This window comes from Schistocerca piceifrons, chromosome 3, assembly GCF_021461385.2.
Source record: "Schistocerca piceifrons isolate TAMUIC-IGC-003096 chromosome 3, iqSchPice1.1, whole genome shotgun sequence".
Classification (NCBI taxonomy): domain Eukaryota; kingdom Metazoa; phylum Arthropoda; class Insecta; order Orthoptera; family Acrididae; genus Schistocerca; species Schistocerca piceifrons.
The window spans coordinates 488,297,231-488,322,368 of NC_060140.1; the positions used below are offsets into that span (position 1 = coordinate 488,297,231).

A 25,138-nucleotide genomic window follows, 5' to 3' on the forward strand; every position below is an offset into this window, starting at 1 on the left:
TCCATTTTCACTATTGCACCTGCTGGCTCTTCAAAGGATTCAGATGGGGAGCCATCTACTGAAGGTAACACTTCATCAATCTGGCTATCTTTTTCAGTTGCCTTTGGTAGAAAAATCATATGAACCCCGTAAGCCACTTTCCAATTCAGTATGCGAGTTCTCCAAAATCCAAAAATCTCTTCATTAGCAAGATCACACTGATAACATAAATAATAATGCCTGTACAGGCAAAAAACATTTTCTGATGAGGTGAGCAACAAACACATACATAATACGTCTGAAATTTATGATACAATTTTCAGCATGGAAACTTTTCTGACAATGCACACATCATTCAAGAAATCATAAAAATTCAGCAAACTGTAGTACACTACTGTAAAAAGGAGGAAATGTTCTGGAAGGTTTTGTGGCCAAATGTTAAAAACTGAATTAGTTATTGCAAAAATAAAAGTTGACATGCCTTTTGCCCCCTTCACTGGTCTAGGTTAAGCTACAAATAACTACAGTATCAAAAGTCAACAGATCCAAACATGTTTTATTCAATAAATCTGAACTCCATCTTCCCAAAAAGATGATACACTAATCACATACATTCTAGTTTGTATAAAGACAAAATAAAATGTACGTTTAATGTGAAGAAAAAAGAAATTAAGAATCCAAAATAAGAAATTCTGTTCAGAATAATAAATGTTTGAAACACTGGCCATGTGTTCAGTATAACAAATGTAATGGCAGTTCTAGTGGTTTTTACCTTTAGCCAATACACAGGTATGTGCAACAACAGTCATGGCTGTGTTAATTTCAGAGGAAGTGACTGCTTTCTTTTTGCATAGCTCATAGCATAAGACAGTACAGGCAGGGGGTTTATGTGCAGCAACTTGCCTTCCCGCAGCACCTCACATTTGCTCTATAGCAACACGTAAGACTGGAGAATGAACTACGTGCAGAAATGTTTGTTGCTGGACTTTTTCCACAAGACAATACTAATGTGATATTACTTTATTATCTAAGATCCAATTATCAATTATTGATCCTGTAAAGTGATTTACACAAACATCTGAAACAACACTGGGCACAACTAGTGCAGCCATATTGTTGTCTGTGCATTTGTCTGTTCAGTTGGCATCAAGCCATGCCAGCATGAAGTCCGTGTTGTTCCCACTATTTCACAAAATAAAAAAAAAAAATAAAAAATTAAAAAAAGTTTTAAATGCGTGCCACAATTGAAAATCCCACAAGTTGTGAAGTGCAGCCAGTAATAAGGCTGCACTTTTTGCATTTTATTGTTTTGGACACGTCTGCGTGCATGTTTTACTTGTTTCGCGCATTCGTTTGCACTCCATAGATGCAGTAATATTGTAGAGGGCCTTGGAATCGACAGGCGGCGCGCATGCTACAGTAACTGGCGCATGCGCGTCTTGCGGCACTTTTACGTATAAATAGTGCGACTTGCACTAGCAATCTCCAGTGTCAAACACTCGCCTGAAGATGGCTGTAAGGTTGTCAGCCGAAATATCGTGGAAAGAAGTCAATGAGATCCGGCTGCAATCCCAAAATCTTGTGGAATATTTGTCTGAATTGGTTGCGGGACATCTTTTTGCCAAATATAGCTGTGTCTATCAACGGATTCGTTGGCCAATAAGCATTGATCCTTGCTCCTTCCTTTTTTTTTTTTTTTTTTTTTTTTTTTTTTTTTTTTTTTTTTTTTTTTTTTTTTTTTTTACAATTCCCATAAGGATAGCAAGCCCAAACCATTTTCTAAGTTCGGGTCCAGTAACATCGGGAAATTTGGTATTTTTATAATCCAGTTTCCTTCTACTGCAATTTTGACTGTAGTACTTTTTGGTTTCGTTGCTAATATATTCAATGAGATTGTTCCCAATATATAATCATACAATATACCCTCGACACTGTATCTTTGGGAAATATGTTTGGACTTGGGGATCCTTCAAATTTATTATTGGTCCTCAGTAAATCAAAGTCCGACCACTGTGCACTGTCTTCTTCGTCTGATTCAGCCGAATCAGTTGGCAATCATAGCGTTCGCCGAATTCTTCTTGGACGTATTTCACTATCTTCCTATGATTCTGCTTCACTTTCTTTTTTTTTTTTAATATGCAATGTCTTCTTCCCAATCGGCCAAGTCGTCCAGAACATCAGACAAGACGTCCGCACATTCATCATAAATAATCCTATTGTCTCTTTCGTCCGCCATGATGAAAGGGCACAAGTACTTATAAAAAGAAAACACTTGTTGATGTGGGTAACTTATTGCTACCTAAACAAAACACCAACAAAATGCAAAAGATACTAACGTGCTGTCACCAGCCACTGCGCGATACTATGCAGATGACACCACTGTTGTTTCGTCGGCCATTTACCACTATTTCGCGCACGACACCACTGTGGTGTCACTGGATGGCATAGTGTTAATATCATTTTGAAAGTCCAGAAGGTGATAACAGAACCTATGAGCAACATGTTCAAACCACCAACAATGACAAATGGCAACAGTGAAAGAACAAGACTAGGTTTTTCCATGTGTGTCATCATAAAACCAAGAAACATGTGTTATAACCAAATTCATAATCTATGTTCCACTGTGAAATGCATTTGGATGTGAATCAAATGAAAGTAAAAAGATCATCATACACTATGTGATGCGAAACATCCGGACACCCCCAAAAACATACGTTTTTCATATTAGTTGCATCATGCTGCCACCTACTGCCAGGCACTCCATATCAGCAACCTCAGTAGTCATGAGACATCGTGAGAGAGCAGACGGGGTGCTCTGTGGATCTCACAGACTTCAAACGTAATCAGGTACCTGGGTTTCACTTGTGTCATACGTCTGTACATGAGATTTCCACACTCCTAAACATCCCTACGTCCACTGTTTCCAATTTGATAGTAAAGTGGAAATGGGAGGGGACATGTACAGCACAAAAGCTTACAGGTCGACCTCGTCTGTTGACTGACCAACCGCCGACAGTTGAAGAGGGTCGTAGTGTATAATAGGCAGACATCTACCCAGACCATCACACAGGAATTCCAAACTGCATCAGGATCCATTGCATGTACTATGACTAGTTAGGCGGGAGGTGAGAGAACTTGGATTTTATGGTTGAGCTGTTACTCGTAAGCCACACATCACATTGGTAAACGCAAAACAATGTCTCGCTTGGTGTAAGGAGCGTAAACATTGGACGACTGAACAGTGGAAAAACTGTTGTGTGGAGTGACCAATCACAGTACACAATGTGGTGATTCGATGGTAGGGTGTGGGTGTGGCAAATGTCCAGTGAATGTCATCTGCCAACGTGTGTAGTGCCAACAGTATAATTCGGAGGCTGTGGTGGTATTAAGGCGTGGTCGTGTTTTTTATGGAAGGGACTTGCACCCCTTGTTGTTTTGTGTGGCACTATCACAGCACAGGCCTACATTGATGTTTTATGCACCTTCTTGCTTACCACTGTTGAAGAGCAATTCGGGGATGGTGATTGCATCTCTCGACACGATCGAACACCTGTTCATAATGCACAGCCTGTGGCGGAGTTGTTATACGACAATAACATTCCTGTAATGGTCTGGCCTCCACAGAGTCCTGACCAGAATCCTACAGAATACCTTTGGGTTGTTTTGGGACGCTGACTTCACGCCAGGCGTCACCGACCGACACTGATACCTCTCCTCAGTGCAGCTCTCTGTGAAGAATGGGCTGCCGTTCCCCAAGAAACCTCCCAGCACCTGATTGAACGTATGCCTGTGAGAGTGGAAGCTGTCATCAAGGCTAAGAGTGGGCCAACACCATACTGAATTCCAGCATTACCGATGGAGGGCATCACAAACTTTTAAGTCAGGTGTCCGGATACTTTTGATCACATAGTGTATATAAGAGCATGCCATGTAATGTTATCCCAAGAACATGCATTTCATTAAACAACATATTTTTAAGAACCCAACACACGTAATTTTAACACAAACCTCAGGTTCTCCAGTGTTCAGATTTGTCTGTATCAGTATTTTTCCTATTCGAATGTCTTTACAAACATCACAGACGGCTTGTTCCATCGTTTCACCAGCTCTCAAAATCGATACTCCACATATCTTTTCAGTAGCACTCTTTTTACCAGTATATTGTGTTCCTTGTGGTGTCTCAACTATATGCTCCTGAAATGCAAAGAGTAAAATTTTATTTCACTACCAGATTTTGAATTCAGTCAAATCAATTAAACTCACCAACCACTATTTAGGGTATATTTCTCTATAATCACTTAAAGTTGGCCTCAGAATTCATACAAAATTCTAAAACTAATAAACCTATGTATATTTTATCAGCAGCAAATTAACATGTGATGGCATACCCAATCACAATTGGTTATTTTTCCTAACTAGCAGCAGAATGCTAGTTTCAATTTCTTCCACTACTGTCCCTGAAAGAACATTCAGGCATCTCCACCCTTTTTTTAAAAAAATAAAACATAAAAAAGGATTAAATCCCAAGTGGTAAAGTTCAGTAAAAATGCAAGTTGTTATAGTTCGTCTTTGATGAAACAGCACTACAAGGGGCCTGAAACAAAAACCCCTTGAAAAATTGAAGACAGCAGCACTAGAGTTCCTATAATACACTCCTGACTACATTCAGTAATGTTCCACCACTCTGGGTGTTGATAACCAGCAAATATGAGTAAATGACATTAGCGCAACAAGTTGTTCACGTGAATTCATTGGTCTGTTGCCTGGAAACACGTGCCACATCAGTGCCCTTGGGAGAGAGCTGTGGCGGTGATGTGGCTCTGTTGTTGTTCCTGCATAGTGATTTGAGAAGATTGGGGGGGGGGGGGATCTAGATTCTAGTATTGATTAAGTACTTCGTAAAGAAAGGTATGAAAGCAAAGGACATTTAGCCAATTTTCCAGAATACACTGAGGACTCTGCTCCTTCATATTCATCTGTTGCCAAGTGGACAAATGAATTTAAATTTGGTCAGGAGAGCTTAGATGGTGATCTGCGCAGTGGTCGGCCAAGATGTCGCTACTCCAGAAATCATTGCAAAAGTGCACAAAATGATCATGGAGGATCACTGATTGAAAGAGTGTGAAATTCCTCATGCTTGTCAATGTCATCTGAAAGGGTATATCACATTTTAACTGAAGAATCAGAAATGAAAAAAATTATCTGAAAGATGGGTGCTGCGACTCTTGATGCAGGATCAAAAACGCATGAGAATTGACGTATCAGAACAATATTTGGCCCATTTTAGCAGAAAGGAACAAGATTTTTTGCACCACTCAGTGACCACAGATGAAACTTTGGTACACTACTATACCCCAGGGACAAAATAACAGTCAAAGCAGCGGGAACATGCTGATTCTCCGCCACCAAAGAAAGCAAAGACAATGCCTTTGGCTGGAAAGGTCATAGCATCAAATGTTCTGGTGTTCTGGGATGTGAAGGGGTTCTGTTTGAAGATTATCTCCCCACTGGGCAAAAAATTACTGGAATATACTATCCTAACCTCCTAGACGAATTGCACCAAAAGATACACGAAAAAAGGCCAGGTTTAGTGAGGAAAAAGGTCATCTTCCATCAAGACAATGTGCGCCTGCACACATGTGCCATCTCCATGGCAAATTACACAAACTAAAGTATGAATTGTTGCCACACCCACATTATTCACCTGATATGACTCCAATCAGACTTCCATCTCTTCCCAAAACTGAAAATTTTTCTTGGTGGATGAAGATTAAATTCAAGCAAAGAATTGATAGACAGAGTTGACAACTACTTTGCAGGTCTGGAGAAAACTCATTTTCAAGATGAGATCAAGGGACTGGAACATTGTTGGACTAAGTGTATTAATCTACAATGAGACTACATTGAAAAATAAAACAAATTCAGTGATGTAAGTACTCTTTTCTATCTCATTCCAAGAACTTTTCAAACCACCCTCATGTATCCCACAGGAACATCGGAATGAGAGCATATAGACGATCGGTTTCCCTTCTCCATACATAACTGAAGTATGACAATTTGCTAAATTTGCTTGAAGTACCCTTCTGTTATGCACTGTGCAGTGACTTGTGGAGTATATATGTAAATATAGTAGATGTAGAAGTCTCACACAGATGAATAAGATCTACGGAACTGTCTTATGCCCTTATTTTCTGTCGTTTTTGCAGTTTTCTTTTTTTTTTCTGTACGATAATACAGTTCTAGCAGCCGAAAGGTCATTAAAATGTGCATCAGGATACATTTTGTAGCATAACAGTCACTATTCTGATAGAACGACTTGCACAATATGTCAGCATGCTTACGACCACACTGTTTCACTTTCACCTCCAGTACATGTTCGAAATGAGTGTTGTAATGGAAAATTGGCACAAACTAGTACTGTGGTGACTGGCTGTTCAAATGGTTCAAATGGCTCTGAGCACTATGGGACTTAACATCTATGGTCATCAGTCCCCTAGAACTTAGAACTACTTAAATCTAACTAACCTAAGGACATCACACAACACCCAGTCATCACGAGGCAGAGAAAATCCCTGACCCCACCGGGAATTGAACCCGGGAACCCAGGCGTGGGAAGCGAGAATGCTACCGCACGACCACGAGCTGCGGACGACTAGATGTATATTTGTTGTTTAATGAGGTACTGTTTACATGGCACTAGAGCAGTTGCTACTTAACTACATGCTTCATTAGTTTAAATATCCTTCCACAGCTAATTTTTGTTTGCGTGCAGAGTGTGTGTGTGTGTGTGTGTGTGTGATTGTCCTCTGAATTGGGAATTTTCCCTCCACTCTACCACTATAGGAACAGACAGGAAAATAGTCATATTTAGTAATAGAAACCATCTAACACGACAAGAAAACTTCCAAATAATTCAGGAGCCAATAAGATAAACGAAACACTTATTTAATACCAGGCCATAAATTTAACGCTTTTCTAGTAAATTTGCTTTAACAGGGTAATAACTTTTGTGCACGTAGAATTTAGGGGGCACGCGTGCAAACACTCCCACTCGGTCAGTTGTGTGTGTGTGTGTGTGTGTGTGTGTGTGTGTGTGTGTGTGTGTGTGTGTGTGTGCCACTGCTGCCACTTGGTTGGTTGATTTTTTTATTGACTCCTTTATATTATATTACCAATAATTTGTATTTATAACTAAATATTCCAGAATTCAAATCAAAAACAGCTGCCAATATAAGTAACTTAGAACTAGATATCCTTGGTGTTGTGAAGCAACTTAAATCACTCAATGAAGGTAAGTCTTCTGGTCCAGATTTTATACCAATTAAGTTCCTTTCAGAGTACGGCAATGGAAGACTCCTTGCTTAACTGCCAAGAGAACAACTAAACTGACGAAAGATCCACACTTCAAGAGTGGAAGGTTACACACCTCATACGAATACTCAAGAAAAGAAATGGGAGTAATCCATTTAATTAAAGGCCCATATCACTGATGTCAATTTGCAGTAGGCTTTTGGAATATGTATACTGTGTTCAAACATTATGAATTACCTTGAAGAAAATGATTTATTAACAAATAGTCAATGCAGATTCAGTAATATCTTTCTTGTGAAGCACAACAAAAGCTATTTATTCACACCATGCACTGAGTGCTATTGACAAGAGATCTGAAATTGATTCCATATTTTTAGATTTCCAGGTGCTTTCTGACAGTTCCTCACAAGCGACTCCTAATCAAATTGCATCTCTATGGAGTACTGTCTCAGATTTGTGATTTCCTGTCAGAGGGGTCAGAGTTCATAGAAACCAATGTAAGATCATCGAGTAAAACAGAAATGATATCTGGTGTTCCCAAGGAAGTGTTATAGGGCCTCTGCTACTCCTAATCAATATAAATGAGTTAGCAGACAATGTCATTTACTGTCTAGTAAAGTCGTCAGAAGATCAAAATCAATTTCAAAATGATTTGGACAAGATATCTATATGGTGCACAAAACAGCAACTGACTCTAAATAATGAAAAATGTGAAGTCATCCACATGAGTATTGAAAGGAATCCATTAATGTTTGATTACACAATAAACAACACAAACCTAAAGATTATCAGTTCAACTGGATACTACGGATTACAATTACGAAGAGCTGAAATTGGAATGATCACACAGATAATGTGGGGAAGACAAATCTAAGGCAATTTTATTGGCAGAACACTTAGAGGCAACAGATCTTCTAAACATACTACCTACATTATGCTTGTCTGTCCTCTTCTGAAATATTGCTGCATGATATAGGACCCTTGATTGATGGAGGACACTGAAAAAGTTCAAAGAAGGGCAGCTCATTTTGTATTAGTGCAATATGGTGGGGAGGGGGAGTAACAAATGATATATGAATTGGGTGGCAGTCATTAAAACAATGTCTTTTTCATTGTGATGATATCTTTTCACGAAATTTCAATCAACATATTTTGTTTACATCCCATTACGTAGGCAAAAATGATCATCAACAAAATAAGAGCTCACATGGAAAGATTTAAGTGTTTGCACCCCCCTATTTGCACAACAATTAGTGACAGGCATGTATTCTTGCCCTCTGGGATGTGGGTAATTATCTCCTTGCCTCCTGTGTAAGGTAGCACTATGCTCACCAGTTAAAATAAATCCCACACAATTTCCTTCACACGCACCAATAACAGTCACCACAATATCACACACAACTTCTCTCTGTTTACAGTTTATTCTACACATGCCAATAAGCATGTTCGATTAACCCATTATACTTATTCCCAGTTGACACACAACATAGATCAACAAAGTTTTGCTACCTTCTCCCACATTATTTTCTAGTTACTCAGAACGTATGCTCTAGAAAACTAAACAAACGACAGATCTTAGTTTGTTCTGATGTGTCCAATATCAAGTGAAATATTCACCACAGCACAACACTTTATTCACCACAGCACAACACTTTATTCACCACAGCACAACACTTTATTCACCACAGCACAACACTTTATTCACCACAGCACAACACTTCTTGCAAAAGAATCCTCTCACATTGTTTGTGACTGCATGCCATAGACTACAGAAAAAAAAACTACGGTATGTTGATGATTTTCACTTATGGACCGTCTGACAGCAACTGAATAAAACACAATTTTAGTGCCATACGCGTTTCGCCTTTATTTTCTGCAAGGCATCATCAGTGGCCTGTAATATGTACATATGTTAGCTATTTTATTTACATTTTTGTCACTGTGCCTATAGGTTATAAACAGTTCTGGTGGTTGGTATTTCCTATTAAGTAGTAATGTTTTGAACTGTACTTACAGGTTGCGTAGACAGTTTCTTACATATTATGCTCCTGTTGCATTTTTGGTCTTGTTCTTCTTCCTTTGAGCGTCAATTTGCTGTTTTTTCTGCATTCCACAGCACTATGCACTGAACGCTTTTTTTAATGCAATGTTTTGGTTTCTGTTGCCGACTGTCAAATGTTTTTGCCAAAGATCGAATATTACTGCCAAACTTATGAGTGTAACTATCGAAGTATCTGTGGTCTGTTCGTGCATGCATTTGTGTGTGCGCTTGTGTATATGTGTGTGTGTGTGTGTGTGTGTGTGTGTGCGCTTGTGTATATGTGTGTGTGTGTGTGTGTGTGTGTGTGTGTGTGTGTGTGTGTGTGTGTTTTTTGGTGTCATATTAATTTAATTTAATTTTATTGTATTTAATTATTTATTTTTGTTTATGTCCTGTGTATGTGATATATATATATATATCATTATAATAGAAGGAAACATTCCACGTGGCGAAAGCTTGAATTTTGTGTGTATGTTTGTGTTTGTTTGTGTGTCTATCGACCTGCCAGCGCTTTCGTTCGGTAAGTCACCTCATCTTTGTTTTATATATATATATATATATATAATTTTTTTTTTTCACGGGGGGCTGTGTGTGTGTGTGTGTGTGTGTGTGTGTGTGTGTGTGTGTGTGTGTGTGTGTGTGTATTTTGGTGTTATATACTTTTTTTTATGTTATCATTTCCTTTATTAAGTGTAGTAAGGAGCCTGTGCTGATGTGTGTTTGTTCATTTATCACATGTTTGTTTTCTGCTATGGCTTTCTGGATGTGGAAGTTTTCTTGCATTTGTATAAGATGTTTGTCATGGTTGCTTATTCTCATTATTTTCATTTCTTGTTCCATGTTTGTAGGATGATGGTTGTAGTGTTTTAAATGCTCTGCAAATGTGGAATGGTTTGTTTCATACTTCCAACATCTGATATGTTCTTTGTATCTTGTTTCAAAATTCCTGCATGTCATGCCTATGTATACAGCATCACAACTTTGACATTCAAGTTTATATATTCCTGATTGTTGGAATTTGTCCCTCTTGGTAGCTGGCTGGCTTAGGTGTGATTGAAGGGTTTGCCCAGGCTTATATGCTATTTTGAAGCCCTGTCTCTTTAGGATGTTTGCAACTCTGTGTGTTAGTTTATGTGTGTAGGTCATGGTGTACCATCTGGTTCTTTTCTGTGTGGTGTTGTCATTGTGTGTGTTTGTTGAGTGTGTTTGTAAGTTTTCAGCTTGTGAGTTCTTTTGTATTGTGGAAATGTTGTGTTTGTTTTTTATTTGTGTTTTTATTTTTTGATTGAGCCTGTGTACCACATGTGTGTCATACCCGTTGTTCCTAGCTATTTGTATGATCGTGTTCATTTCTTGTTCATAGTTTCTCTTACTGAGTGGGATTCTGTTTAATCTATGTAACATGTGTCTTAGTGCTGCAAATTTCTGGCTTTGGGGGTGGTTGGATGTGGAATGTATTATTGTGTCCGTGGCTGTTGGTTTTCTAAAGATGTTAAATGTATGTTTTCCATTTTCTTTTTTAATTGTAATGTCAAGAAAATTTATTTGATTTTCTTTTTCTTTTTCAAGTGTGAATTTTATGTTCTTATGAGCTTTGTTTATTTCTGAATGGAGTTCATCTATTTTTTCACTTGGCTCGTCTACCAAACAAATAATGTCATCCACGTATCTGTACCAATATATGATTTTGAAACTTTCATTTGTGGTTATCTTATCAAATATCTGATTTTCAAGGTGACTGATGAAAATGTTTGCTAGTGTTCCTGATATTGGGGATCCCATGGGCAGTCCATCAGTTTGTAGATAATATTCTTCCTCAAACTGAAAGTAGTTTTGTTCAGTTGTCAGTCTGAGCATATCTGTTATTTCTTTTATTGCGTCTGTGGTGAGGTTGCTGTGGGATGAGAGATTTTGTTCTATGATTTCTATTGTTTCTGTGATAGGGATGGAGGAATACATATTTTCTATATCGAATGAAATCAGTGATGCTGTGTGTGGTACCTGTATGTTCTGTATATTTTCTATTAGGTTTCCTGTGTTTATCACTGTTCTGTTGTTTTCTACTTTATAGTGTTCTGTAACTAACTTTTGGAGGTGTTTGGCTATGTGGTATGTTGGGGCTTTCTTGAAGTTGATAACAGGTCTCATTGGCATTCCGTCTTTATGTACTTTCGGTTGACTGCGGAGTGTTGGTGCTTGTGGGTTTTTCTGTGTTAAGTAGTATTTTTGTTTGTCTGTGAGTGTGTGTTCAATGTTTTTCAGTGTTCGTTTCACATTTGCCTGGAATCGTGTAGTTGGATCTGACTTCAGTTTTTGTATTGCGTTGGTGTTCATGTATTCCTTGGTTTTTGTGATGTATTGCTCTTTATCCATGAGTACTGTTACATTTCCCTTGTCTGCTCTTGTTATTAATACGTTGTTGTTTGTTAACTTTTGTTTTAACCTTTTCATGGTAGCTGCTTCTGTTTGGTTGTTCTTATTGTGTATCTGCTGTGTTTGTTTTATTACGCCTTTTATTTCTTCTTTTACTAGTTCTCTTGTCAGTCCTATGTTTATTTCACAATTATTTTGTTGTTCTTCACGTGTGAGGATGTGTTCGGTTTCTACTATGAGATTTTCTATGTATTGATTGTTTACCTTGCTATTGGTGCAGTGTTTCAAACCTTTTTCCAAGAGCATTTTTTCGTTTTCGTGTAGTTCTGTCTCTGTTAGGTTAACTAAGCATGGATGAAATGAGTGTTGGTGTTCATGTGGTTTCACATTTAAAATGTAAATGTATTTTTGCGTCTTTTTTTACTGTTAGTTTCATTATCTTGTGCTTACGTTTGTTTTGTAAATGTTTCATTGCTATGTATGTGTTGTGCTCAGTTTTTTCTACTAGTGCCATGAAAACTGCGGCGTTTCCTACATTTACACATTTGGAGTGAAAACAGAAGTCCTCTGTTTAGCATCACATTATAAGATGTTATTTCACAACTCTCATTTTCTTACCTTAAATGGTAGCAGTGACAATGCAAATTCGATGACAAGACGAATTAGCCTCTTTGAATAAAATATAAATTCATCCCTTGGTGTGTCTTTATTACGAATAAATGTATGCAATCCTTTCACCTGCGGTGTTGAAGGAAGCAAGAAAACAGATTCTGGAAGTGGCTGTCCAATGTATGAATGTGCCAGCTGTTCTCTTACTTTGAATCCTCTCTGAAACATATTAGAATATAATTACATTTGAAAAGATTGAATCACAAAAATGCAGAAACTTTTTGTCTAAAAGCAGGAAGACTAAATGTTTACTCATCTACTATGTTGGAGTTGTTCAACATACTACTCATTCCCTTTCTAAGTTTTCCCCTTAATCTTGGAAAAGAGAATGCACTGTGCTGCAATGCTGCAACATTCCTTATGCTAGAGTACACTGACCATTATTAAAATTGCATCACCTACATAAAATGGTCTGAATTAATCAAAACATAATGTAGGCCAGGATTTCATCATGATAACATCACAGACCATTTTTATTTATTTCAACTCTTTGTATGTTGTCTGTCAATATTAGAGCCAAAGCATTCAGAAGAGCAAGCTTTGAATGAAGAGCCAGAAAGATGGGGTATACCCACCTGTATGTGGGATAATGCGTATAAAGCTCCACAACCACATTGTTGGGGCAGTGCATTACATAAAATTAAAGTATAGGCAAATCTAGTTCAACTTACATGGAGGTGATGTAGGATAGTGGATTCCTTCCATGAGGAAAGGAAGGAGGAATGCCAAGTAATCTTCTTGTTGTTGCAGTATTTAATAAAGGACAGTGGACATGTTTGTATGGGTGCACGACGACAAGGTCTTTAGCGACTGCGTGAAAACAGATTGAGACGCGTGTCAGTAAAATACACAAAACATGAAGCTAAAACAGCACATAAAAGACAGGTAGCAAAAGTTGGGAAAACTATGTGCATGCCCGCACAGAACCACGGAACAAATTATTGTGTCAATAGTAAAACATTAATGACATAGGAATTATTTTTAGGATACGGTTCTAGGGCACGAAACTGCTACGGTCAGCACCAGTTCTGCGGCTTAGTGAAGGGCAAAACACCAAAATTTAAATCACCAGCAATGGGAGTGAAACTCAAGGAGGAGAGAAACTAAAAACGGAAGAAAATCTTAGAAAACTGCGATTTAAGGGGGGTTGTTTTCCCAAAAAGAGCTTTGAATATTGATGTCATCTCACTGACACAAACTCAAGTATGCAATCAGCTGAGCACATGTCATCTGCTAAAAGGGAATATACAGGGTGAGTCACCTAACGTTACTGCTGGATATATTTCGTATACCACATTAAATACTGACGAACCGATTCCACAGAACAAACATGAGGAGAGGGGCTAGTGTAATTGTTTAATACAAACCATACAAAAACACACGGAAGTATGTTTCTTAACACAAACCTATGTTTTTTTAAATGGAACTACGTTAGTTTTGTTAGCACATCTGAACATACAAACAAATACGTAATCAGTGCCGTTTGTTGCATTGTAAAATGTTAATTACATCCGGAGAAATTGTAACCTAAAGTTGACGCTTGAAACCTCAAGACGTTCAGTTGCGTGTTGTAACAAACACGGGCCACGGTCGGCGAGCTGCATCTGCAGGGACATGTTTACGATGACAACCGTGTTTACAAGTGTGGCTGTAGTGCACTGTTGTGGTTTGGTCTAGCTGTCGCAATGTCCGCATGTTGCGCTTGCTGCTATTGTTATTCTGCATTCGTCTCCGCACGCAGACCAACTGTAGTACACCGTGTTACCAGACGTCTGTGATAGTGTAGTGTTGTAGGAACTGTGACCATGGTGTATTCGAACTCTGAAAAGGCGGAGATGATACTCATCTATGGCGAGTGTCGACGAAATGCAGCTGAAGCCTGCAGGGTGTATGCAGAACGGTACCCGGACAGAGAGCATCCAACGTGCCGCACATTGCAAAACATCTACCGCCAACTGTATGCAACAGGTATGGTCGTAGCACGCAAACGGGTCCGTAACAGGCCCATCACAGGAGAAGCGGGTGCCGTTGGTGTGTTAGCTGCTGTTGCCATGAACCCACACACGAGTACACGGGACATTGCGAGACCCGGTGGACTGAGTCAAAGTAGTGTCATGTGCATACTGCATCGTCACCGCTTTCACCCGTTTCATGTGTCGCTACATCAGCAATTACATGGTGATGACTTTAATCATCGAGTGCAATTCTGTCAATGGGCATTAACAGAGAATGCGTTGCAATTCTACCTGTTTACCGATGAAGCGGGTTTCACAAACCACAGGACAGTGAATCTACGGAACATGCATTACTGGTCCGTGGACAATCCTCGCTGGCTCAGACAGGTAGAGCGACAGTGACTGTGGACTGTAAATGTATGGTGCGGAATCATAGGCGACCACCTCATTGGTCCTCACTTCATTGCAGGGGCCCAAACAGCTGCAACATACATCGCGTTTCTACAGAATGATCTGCCAATGTTGCTCGAAAATGTCCCACTGGAAACGCCTCGACGTATGTGGTATCAGCATGATGGTGCACCTGCACATTCCGCAATTAACACTAGGCTGACCCTTGACAGGATGTTCGACGGGCATTTCATAGGACGTGGAGGACGTATAAATTGGCCAGCCCGTTCTCCTGATCTTACACCTCTGGACTTCTTTCTGTGGGGTACGTTAAAGGAGAACGTGTACCGTGATGTGCCTACAGCCCCAGAGGATATGAAACAACGTATTGCAGCAACCTGCGGCGACATTACACCAGATGTACTGCGGCGTGTACGACATTCATTACGCCAGAGATTGCAATTGTGTGCAACAAATGATGGCCACCACGTTGAACATCTATTGGCCTGACATGTCGGGACACACTCTATTCCACTCCGTAATTGAAAACGGAAACCACGTGTGTGCGTGTATCTCACCCCTCATGGTAATGTATTTGTGCGTCAGTGAAAAAGACCAATAACAAGGTGTTAGCATGTGGACATAATGTACTGTTCCAGTCTCTTCTGTACCTAAGGTCCATCACCGTTCCCTTTGGATCCCTACGTAATTCGGTGCTCTCCGATACACACAATCGAACAGCGGAGGAGTGGTACTCAAGCGTCAACTTTAGGTTACAATATCTCCGGATTTAATTAACATTTTACAATGCAACAAACTGCACTGATTACGTATTTGTTTATACGTTCAGATGTGCTAACAAAACTAACAGGGTTCCATTTAAAAAAACATAGGTTTGTGTTAAAAAGCATACTTCCGTGCATTTTTTTTTTATGGTTTGTATTAACCAATTACACTAGCCCCTCTCCTCACGTTCGGTCTGTGGAATCGATTCGTCAGTATTTGATGTGGTTTACGAAATATATCCAGCGGTAATGTTAGCTGACTCACCCTGTATATCAGGCAACAGCTGTAAATGGGAGCACAGCAGATTAAATTAAGGGCACTGAAGTAAAAGGTGTCTCACTGTCCACAGTTGAGAGCAGTGGGGACAAAGCGGAGGAGGATCACCACTTAAAAGATGTTAGTGGCTACAAACATAGTGCCCAATCCAGAGTCTAGTTAAAATTACCTCCTCCCGACGCCGAGACCGGGAGGAAGATGTCCAAGCACAGGAAAGAGGTTTTCTGTCCCGTAATTTATTATCGGGAAGTGCAGACCAATGCTTGTGTGATAAAAGAGCAACATGGCAGCATAAAACACTCTGGAGATCAGCAAAGGGAACCATGCGAACAGCGAGCCGAGGAAGGGAGACTGCAGCCATTGCCACTATATAGGCTGCCTAATTTCCGTGGATACCAACATGCCCTGGGTTTCAGAGGAATGCCACAGAGACACCGCTCAAGAGGAGCACGTGGAGGCAGTCCTGAATCCAGTGGACCAGAGGGTGTACGGCATAAAGAGCTTGGATGTTTAGAAGAGAGCTGAGCGATTTCAAGCATATAATATACAGTATCAGCTTATGGTGAAGGATGTATTGGACAGCGTGGAGAACAGCATAAAGCTCTGCAGCAAAACCAAAACATTGGTCACGAAGCTAAAATCCAATAGGGGTGTCGCCAACAATATAGGCACTCCCAACACTGCAGGTGGTCTCTGAGCTGTCAGCATAAATAAATGTGGCATCCACCACTTAGGCGCATAGAACAGCAAATGTCCTACGATAAACTATGGGGGAGAGGGGTGTACTCTCCTTGAGAAGCTGGCAAAGATCACCGAGAAGGCAGGTCCAGGGGCGAAGCCAAGGTGGCACCAATCCCCCTTTTGTCAAGAAAGTTTTAGGGGATTGGAAGGAAGGGGAACGTAGCAGTTGACGGAAGCAGCCTCCCGGTGGTAGTAGAGAGGAAGGGCAGCCTGCATACCCTAAATTCAAGGCGGCGTTGAAAAAAAGGGCATGGGTCGGATGAGCAGGCATGGAAGATAGATGACTAGCGTAACAACTCAAAAAGGACAGCTCGCCAATTGGACAGTGGGGCTTCAGCAGTCTCAGCATAAAGGCTCTCCACGGGTCTGGTGCAAAAAGCTCCAGACTCTAAACACAATCCATAGTGGTGGACAGGGTCTAGACGCCGAAGAATAGATGGCCATGTAGAGGAGTAGATTATGCTTCCATAGTCCAATTTCGAGTAGACTAAGGAGCGATATAGGTGGAGGAGGACCACTCTGTCTGCTTCCCAGGAGGCACCACTCAGAACACAGAGGGTGTTGAGGGATCGCAGACAGTGAGCCGAAAGATATGAAACATGGGAAGACCAGAACAGTTTTCTGTCAAACATAAGTCACAAGAATTTGGCAGCATCCATGAATGGAAGGTCAAGAGGGTTTAGATGTAGGCAAGGTGGATAAAACTCCATACAACACCAAAAATTTATACAGACGGTCGTACTGGAAGAAAATCTGAAGCCGGTTTCGATGCTCCACGAGTCGAGGCAATTGAGACATCCTTTAAGACATCATTCAAGAAGGCTGGTCCTTTGAGATCTGCAGTAGATTGTAAAATCATTGACAAAGAGGGAGCCTGAGACATCAGGAAGGAGACAATTCATAATTGGATTTATGGCAGTGGCAAACAGTACAACACTTACCATGGAAACCTGGCGCACCCCGTTTTCTTGGGTGAAAGTACGGGAGAAAGTAGTGTTCACCCGCACCTTAAATGTATGCTCTATCATAAATTCATGGCTGAAAAGGGTTAGCCGACCTCGAAAGCCCCAAGAGAACAGTGTGCGGTGGATGCCGGTCCTCCAACAGGTATCGTATGCCCTCTCCAGATCAAAAAACATAGCTACCATTTGGCATTTCCTGAGAAAATTGTTCATGATACAAGTGGAGAGAGCAACAAAATGGTCAAATGCAGAACAATGTTTTTGGAATACGCATTGGGCAGGAGTTGAAAGGTTTCGGGCCCCAGCCACCAGCCTAAATAGCAACTTATCATGCACTCCAAAACCTTACATACATTACTTTTGAGAGAGATGGGATGATAGCTAGAGGGGAGACATTTGTCCTTTCCAGGTTTTCCTATCTTCTGGGAAAGGTACTGTCAGTCCAGATTCGATTATAAAGGTGAAGGAGATACTGCGGACTATGGTCTGATAAATGCAGCAACATTTGGATGTGGATGGCATCCGTTCCTGGGGCAGAAGAGCGAGAGGAAGAGAGTGCGTGTTGGAGTTATTGCATGGAAAAAACGATACTATAGCATTGGCAATTTTGAGAGGGGAAAGCAAGAGGTCGTACTTCTGCTGCTCGTTTCTGCAGGTGAAAGAGTCGTGGGCAAGTTGAAGAGCTCAAAATGTCAGCCAAGTGTTAACCCAATGAGTTATAAATTGCAACTCGATCCACTAAGGTATCTAGCGTGACAGTTAGCCCAGAGATCGGGGGAGAAACTAGATGTGCCAGATAACCACAGAGTTCGACTCCAACCTACAGACGAGGGAGTGAATGTGCTAAAGGAGCTGGTAAAGAAGTCCCAGCCTGCCTTCTTGCTATCGCGGATGATGCAACGGCAACACGCATGTGACTGCTTATAGCAGATACAACTAGCAACGTAAGATGATGGTGGGAAACACTATGAGCACATCTCTACTCAGATATTGCGTCATGGCACACCTCGTTCCATCAAGGAACTGGTGGGTTCTGGGACAAAGGGCAGGTACAAGGTATTGAACGTTCTGTGGCTGTAACAATAATTTCCGCAACATGATTGACCTGATCATTTATGCTAGGAAACTGACTGTCATCAAATGTTGCTAGAGAAGACAAAAGTGTCCAATCAGTTTGGGCAAATTGCCAGCGTCTTGGGCACATGTATGGTAGTTGTGTGCTCTAATCTAGGGACATGTGCAAAATCGTCACTTGAGTGTATGCCAGCAAGAGCAAACCATTAAAAGTGCCGAACTAGCTGAACAGCACCGACCAGAAGGTCCAAATGAGAGTAGGTTGATGTGAAGCCAGACAAAAAAACTAGGTTCCCTAGTGTTGAGGCAAACAAGATCTGCTTGGTGGAAGATGTCAATCAATAGGGGACCCCAACAAGCAAATAGGGGGGTGGGTGCTGACCAAGGAGATGAAGGAGATTGGCTCTTGCCATTGTTGTGGACGATGGAATGTATATGGTACAGAGAGAAGTTGTATCCAGAAGGAGAAAGACTTACAGCAACAGCTTGGAAGCAACTGTTTAAGGGGATTGGGTGATGATGGATATTATCATGAAGAAGAATCATAAGTTCCCCATGTGCCGGAGCTCCATCAACAGAGGGGAGGTCAAAACAGACTGATTGGAAATGAGGGAAGACAAAGCAAACATGTGGATGTAGCTTTGTTTCCTGAAGACAGAAGACCACCAGGGAGAAGGATCTTAAGAGGATCAACAATTCACCCCAATTGGAGCGAGTTCCACAGCTATTCCAATAGATAATCTCACTACGGCTGCCGCCAACTCAACGACCACTGACAGGTGGCGGCCAATTGCGTGGAACAGCGTTCAGCCAAGGGCAGAAGATCCTGATCCATAGGCTGTTCAGGGGCAGATCCTACCACCAGTGATCGGCTGGTTGATCGGCTGCCATCGATGCATCTCGGCGACATGGAAGACAGCCGGGGGTGGCTACCACTGTGTGATGCTGTAGAAGTGACACACCATGGTGGAGAAGGAGAGAAACTGTTTCTTATGAGCCTTCTTGGAAGCAGGACGTTGAGATGAGGGAGGAGTCGATGGTTGAGAGGTCTGGGTATGTAAAAAATTTTCACGAGTAATCTCTTTTTTGGAAGTCCAGGCGTTGGATTTTGGGGCCCATGATTTAGCACGAGCCAATGAAGGTTGAGCCTAAGAGTGAGCAGGTGACAGTGGGGAGGTTGAACAGGTGATCTTTAGTCTGGCCGATCTGACAACTGTGGCACAAAGGGTGAGATCACAAGGGAATGGAGGTGGACAATCACCCTCATGGGCATCCCTGCCACAGGTAACGCATTTGGCCGTATTGGAACACGACTGGCTGGTACGATTAAAATGCTGACACCGATAGCAACGTGTAGGGTTGGGAATGTAAAGACGAACTGAAATTATATCATATCCCACTTCAATGTTCAATGGAAGTTGAACTCAGCCAAATGTCAAGAAGAGTGTGGGTCGGTACCAATTCTTTTCAACCTTTTTCATGACTATGAATGGCCATGACGTCCTGATCAGACAGGTAATTTTCAATATCCTCTAGGATAATCCACCAAGTGATCTCGTATAAACTATCCTGCACAATGAATTTAAAGTACGGTGCACTTCCACCCGGACAGGGAAGGTATGTAGCAGTGTAGTTCGAAGCAATTTGTGTGCCTGGAGGGCACTGTGTTTCTAACGAGGTGCCATTTCGTAACCAGGAACAAGAATTTACAGGACCAGCAATTGCATCGACACCTTTCTAAATAATGAAAGGGTTGACTGTGGAGAAGTCTTGACCTTTGTCAGACCAAGAAACAACTAGGAACTATGGCACTGACAGAAGAATTGTCCATGGCTGAGACTTGTCTAGCTTTCTCTTGTGGGCAGAAGTTGTAGAATTTAAAGAAACAATTGTGAAAATATCCCCCAAGATTACCAGCATATCCGATCGTGCGCTCCTTCCTAGTGGGGGCCCTCTCTGAGGGCACTCCCAACTTAGGTAACTGTCCACACCTCAGGTCACACCTCCTGAGAAACGGATGGAGGGACCAATCGGCACGTTTGGAAGGTACTAGCTCGGGTCACCACCCCTCCCTGGACCTGGCCTTTACCAGGGGGTACATAAGTGTCCTATTTGTCTACCTGGGGCGGGGACTTACACGTTATCCCACCACCAGCTATGAGTGGTAACGCATGGGTCAGCCTTCAGACACACACAGGAGGAAGGAAAAGGAAAAGGGAGGAACAAAGAAAAGGAAAGGAAAGGAGAGAAGAATTCTCAAATGCCACAGTGGAGGAAAAGGTAAAGAGAAGAATCACGGAAAAGAGAAGGACAAAGTAAGGATAGGAGGAGGAGATTACTGTTTAACGTCCCGTCGACAACGAGGTCATTAGAGACGGAGCACAAGCTCGGATTACGGAAGGATGGGGAAGGAAATCGGCCGTGCCCTTTCTGAGGAACCATCCCGGCATTTGCCTGAAGCGATTTAGGGAAATCACGGAATACCTAAATCAGGATGGCCGGACGCGGGATTGAACCGTCGTCCTCCCGAATGCGAGTCCAGTGTGCTAACCACTGCGCCACCTCGCTCGGTCAAAGTAAGGATAGAGACTTTCCAGTAAAGAGATAAAAGAAGAGAAACCACATCTAACAGTCACAAACATCTGTCTCCAGACATAGGCACAAAACGTACTCCCAAAGAGAGGGAGAAGGGGAAGACGGGCGGGAAGGATCAGGGACAGGGAGGGATGTGCAAAGGGAAGGTATGCAGCCTGGATAGGAAAAAGAGCTGCACTAGTTCAGGGCACCGTGCTCACCACGCACATACCATAAAAGAGCTGTGGACCTCCTGGGAGGGACAACATAGGAAGAAAGTGCTATAAGGAGCTAAAATAATATAGCAGATGGACATGGCTGGCTGACCAAAAAAAAAAGACAGCTACTCTGGAACACACTACAACCTCCAGCCTGAAAGTTTAGGCCAGAGTCTAGACATATCACAAAACATTAAAACCTTATTCACACTCATCACATCATCAGCTAAAATAGAGAGCAGATCCCACCAATATTTGCTTCTGCCCTTGCATCACGATATAAAATGCACCCCATTAAAATATGACCAATAGAGATATGCACACCACAAGCATCACAAAACGGGGGATCCTCTTGCCGTAGTATAAATCTAAGTGTGAGAGGGCAATGCCCCATCACTGCCAGCCATTCCTCATTCCACAACTGCATGCACTTTCTGTGTAGTGCAGAAACGACAACTTGCAAGGGAATAGGACACTATGCTACAACCTATCCTCTGCAGGCCTCCTTGGCAGCCCGATCTACCTGTTCATTTCCCCACATCCCTATATGACCTGGCACCCAGCTGAACAACACCTGCTTACTCTGCTGTTGGAGTAAGTACAGTTGGTCATATATCAGCCGGACGAACTCCTCAGCTGGGTACAAGTTCTGTAACGATGGTAAGACACTAAGGGAATTGGAACAAATGAGTAACCGTTTGCCCCGAATATGAAACATCTGCTCCAGTGCCTTCGGGATCGCTTGGAGCTCCGCTGAGGAAACAGTAGGCTCATCATGAAGGCGAATCCTGGTGACATGGTCAAGGAACACGAAAGAGTAGCCACGGGAATTTCCTTGCTTGGAACCATCGGTGGACACTATTGTGAAACTGTGATGTATATCTACAATATTAAAAAAACGGAGATTGAAATGTAAAATCAGACGTACGATCTTTCTTAAAATTCGTCAAGGGTGTCCGGAGAAGCCAAGGTGGAAATCTGCTCCCACCTCGATGTAAAACATGAAGACCAGCCTCACCCATCTCTAGAAGGCAATCCTGTGCACAAATCACATAGGGCCTCATTGCTTGTTATGAAAAAGCCTTTCCAGTGGAGGCCGAGCAACTGTATGGTAGGTGGGTGTGTATGGTGTGGACAGTGTTTATACGCCTGGTGCACCATACGTATTCATTGCCTGAAGTGATGTGGCGGTTCACCAGCCTCTGCACAGAGGCTTGCCATGGGACTTGTTCTGAATGACACAGTGGCCAACCAAATCCCTTCATGGTGCACCACAGCCAACATCTTTGAATAAGAGGGTCTCGCAGACCCATACACCATGCACTCATAATAGAGCTGATATTGCACAAATGACCTGTGAAACCGGAGCAGACAAGTCCTGTCTGCTCCCCATGTACTGTGGCTAAGACATTTTAAAATACTTAAAGCCTAAAGTGACCTTTTTTCAGATGGTAACCACATAAGCTTAGAGTCAAATATGAGGCCCAGAAACCTCACTGTGTCTTTCACAGTAAGGACAGTGCCTCTCATCCTCAACTCAGTTTAAAAATGTAATGAGAATGGTTGAAAAGAACACAGTAGAAAACTTAAAAACCACTCTTCTGCGACCATTAATCCAAATGTTAAAGAGTTAGTTGTAACTCATCTGCTGTCATTGTGAGGCTTGAAGAAGAGCAAAACACAGACAGGACTTTTCACTACAGATTTAATGATATAGCAAAGACAGTCACACTCAGGACACTACCTTGAGGGACACCATTCTCCCACTCAAAGCATCAGACAGGATATCACTGACTCAGTATCAAATATCGTGGTGAGAGGAAGGACTTCATAAAAACAGGATGACAAACATGAAAACCTCATTCGAAAAGCTGCTCCAGAATATGATGCCTCCATGTAGTATCACAGGCCTTCTCAATGTAAAAAAAAATTCCTAGAAGGTGATGTCAGCATAGGAAAACATGTTCTATAGCTGTCTCTAGGAGGGCAAGGTTATCAAAGGTCGAGCAATACCTCTGAACCCACACTGAAAGCCTGAGTTGCCTGAATTCAAAGATCCAGGTGAGGTGGCAGTTTACCATCCACTCCAAGGTCTTCCCCATGCAGCTAGTGAGGGCAACACTACAGTAACTAGTTTCGCATGTACAGTCTTCCCCAGATTTTAAGAGGAATTAAAATTGCCTCACACCACAAGTTCGTTAAGTGACCTCACGCCCAAAATGGCATTAAAAATTGTGAGGAGGATATCTTTGTTTCGCTTTGTGAGGTGCCACTGCATACTGTAATGGATCCTGTCTTGACCAGGGGATGTGTCATGAGCCCCAAACAATGCAGAATCCAGCACCCATATGGAAAATGGACAGTTGTAATCTTCAGAGGTGGTTGGTTGGTTAGTTTAAAAGGGGGAGAGATCAAACATAGGTCATCGGTCCCTTGTTCCCAGTAGAACAATTACCCAAGGAAAGAAGAAAACAAGACAAAGTACGGCACAATAACAGGAGAAAGGAAGAACCAGAAGAATGACAGAAGGACAACAAACAATACAATGGACAAAACAGGACAAGAAAACTACAGGAGAGATGCAAGAAACAGGTAGAAGGGATTGAAACGAGAGAGCAGATGACCATGGCTGGCCGATCACGAAAATAAAATGGAGAAGCCAGCCACTCTGCAACACATTAAAACTTCCACTCTAAAAACACTAGGGTGGAGGACACAGAGGGGCAAAGGACATGCGCTAAAACTCAGATCAAATGGTAAAACCCAACCTCACGAATAAAACATAAAACTGAAGCTGCTGTTGAGGCATTGCCACCCAACACCAAAGGTAGGGTGCTGGGAAAGTTAAAAGTCTGCCACAGAGCGGCTAAAAGTCTGCCACAGAGCGGCTAAAAGTGGGCAGTCCACCAAGAGGTGGACGGCTGTCAGCTGGGAGCCACAGTAACACTGAGGTGGGTCCTCGTGACGAAGGAGGTGACCATGCGTTCACCACGTATGGCCAACACGGAGCCAACAAAGGGCAACTGATTCCCTGTGAGGAGCCAACAGGGAAACCTTTCACACATTCGCAGTCTCCTTAATGACACGCAGTTTGTTGAGCATACTGTTATGCCACTTCATCTCCCAAAGTCGAAAAAACTTGCGGCATAAGACAGAACGCAATTCAGTTTCAGAGATGCTATCTTCAGGAGTGGTTTCTGCTTAGCCTGTTTGGCCAGCCTGTCAGCAATTTCATTGCCCAGGATTCCAACATGTTCTGAGGGTCCAGACAAATACCACTGAACAACTGGACTGTTCCAAAGCAGAGATGGACTCCTGGATGTTCACTACCAAAGGATGGCAAAGGTAGCACTGGTCGATAGCTTGTAAGTTGCTAATGGTCGATAGCTTGTAAGTTGCTAAGGGAGTCAGAACAGAGAAGAAACGACTCACCAGAACAGGAACAGATGTACTGAAAGGCACAAGATATGGCCACAAGCTCTGTAGTGAATACACTGCATCCAGCGGGCAAGGAATGCTGTTCAATTGGGCCTCTGCGGACACAGGCGAAGCCAACATTACCGTCAGCCATCAAGCTGTCGGTGTAAACAACTTCAGAGGCCAGAACATGTAAGGAATTGAGAGGAAGTGACAGTGGAGAGTGGTGGGGTTGACAGAGTCCTTAGGGCCATGCAAAACTTCTAGATCAAGCTTCGGCGGAGGTGTATGTGAAGGGACCTCAAGTAGAGATGGTAACAGAGTTCGGAGAGAAGGGATCGCACGCGAACTGCAATCTTGAACCCTGACCCA

At 42.1% G+C, this 25,138-nt stretch overlaps 1 protein-coding gene across 2 annotated transcripts in view; it reads right to left on the minus strand.

The window, feature by feature from the left end:
- LOC124787993 (uridine-cytidine kinase-like 1) overlaps nt 1-25,138 on the minus strand; it is a 111,594-nt gene that overhangs the window by 16,273 nt on the left and 70,183 nt on the right. For both annotated transcript variants that reach the window (XM_047255026.1, XM_047255025.1), the window contains exons 8-9: nt 12,323-12,532; nt 3,988-4,173 (exon numbers count right to left, since the gene is read on the minus strand). In XM_047255026.1, coding sequence (XP_047110982.1) covers nt 3,988-4,173; nt 12,323-12,532 — 396 coding nt within the window. The remainder of the gene's footprint in view (nt 1-3,987; nt 4,174-12,322; nt 12,533-25,138) is intronic.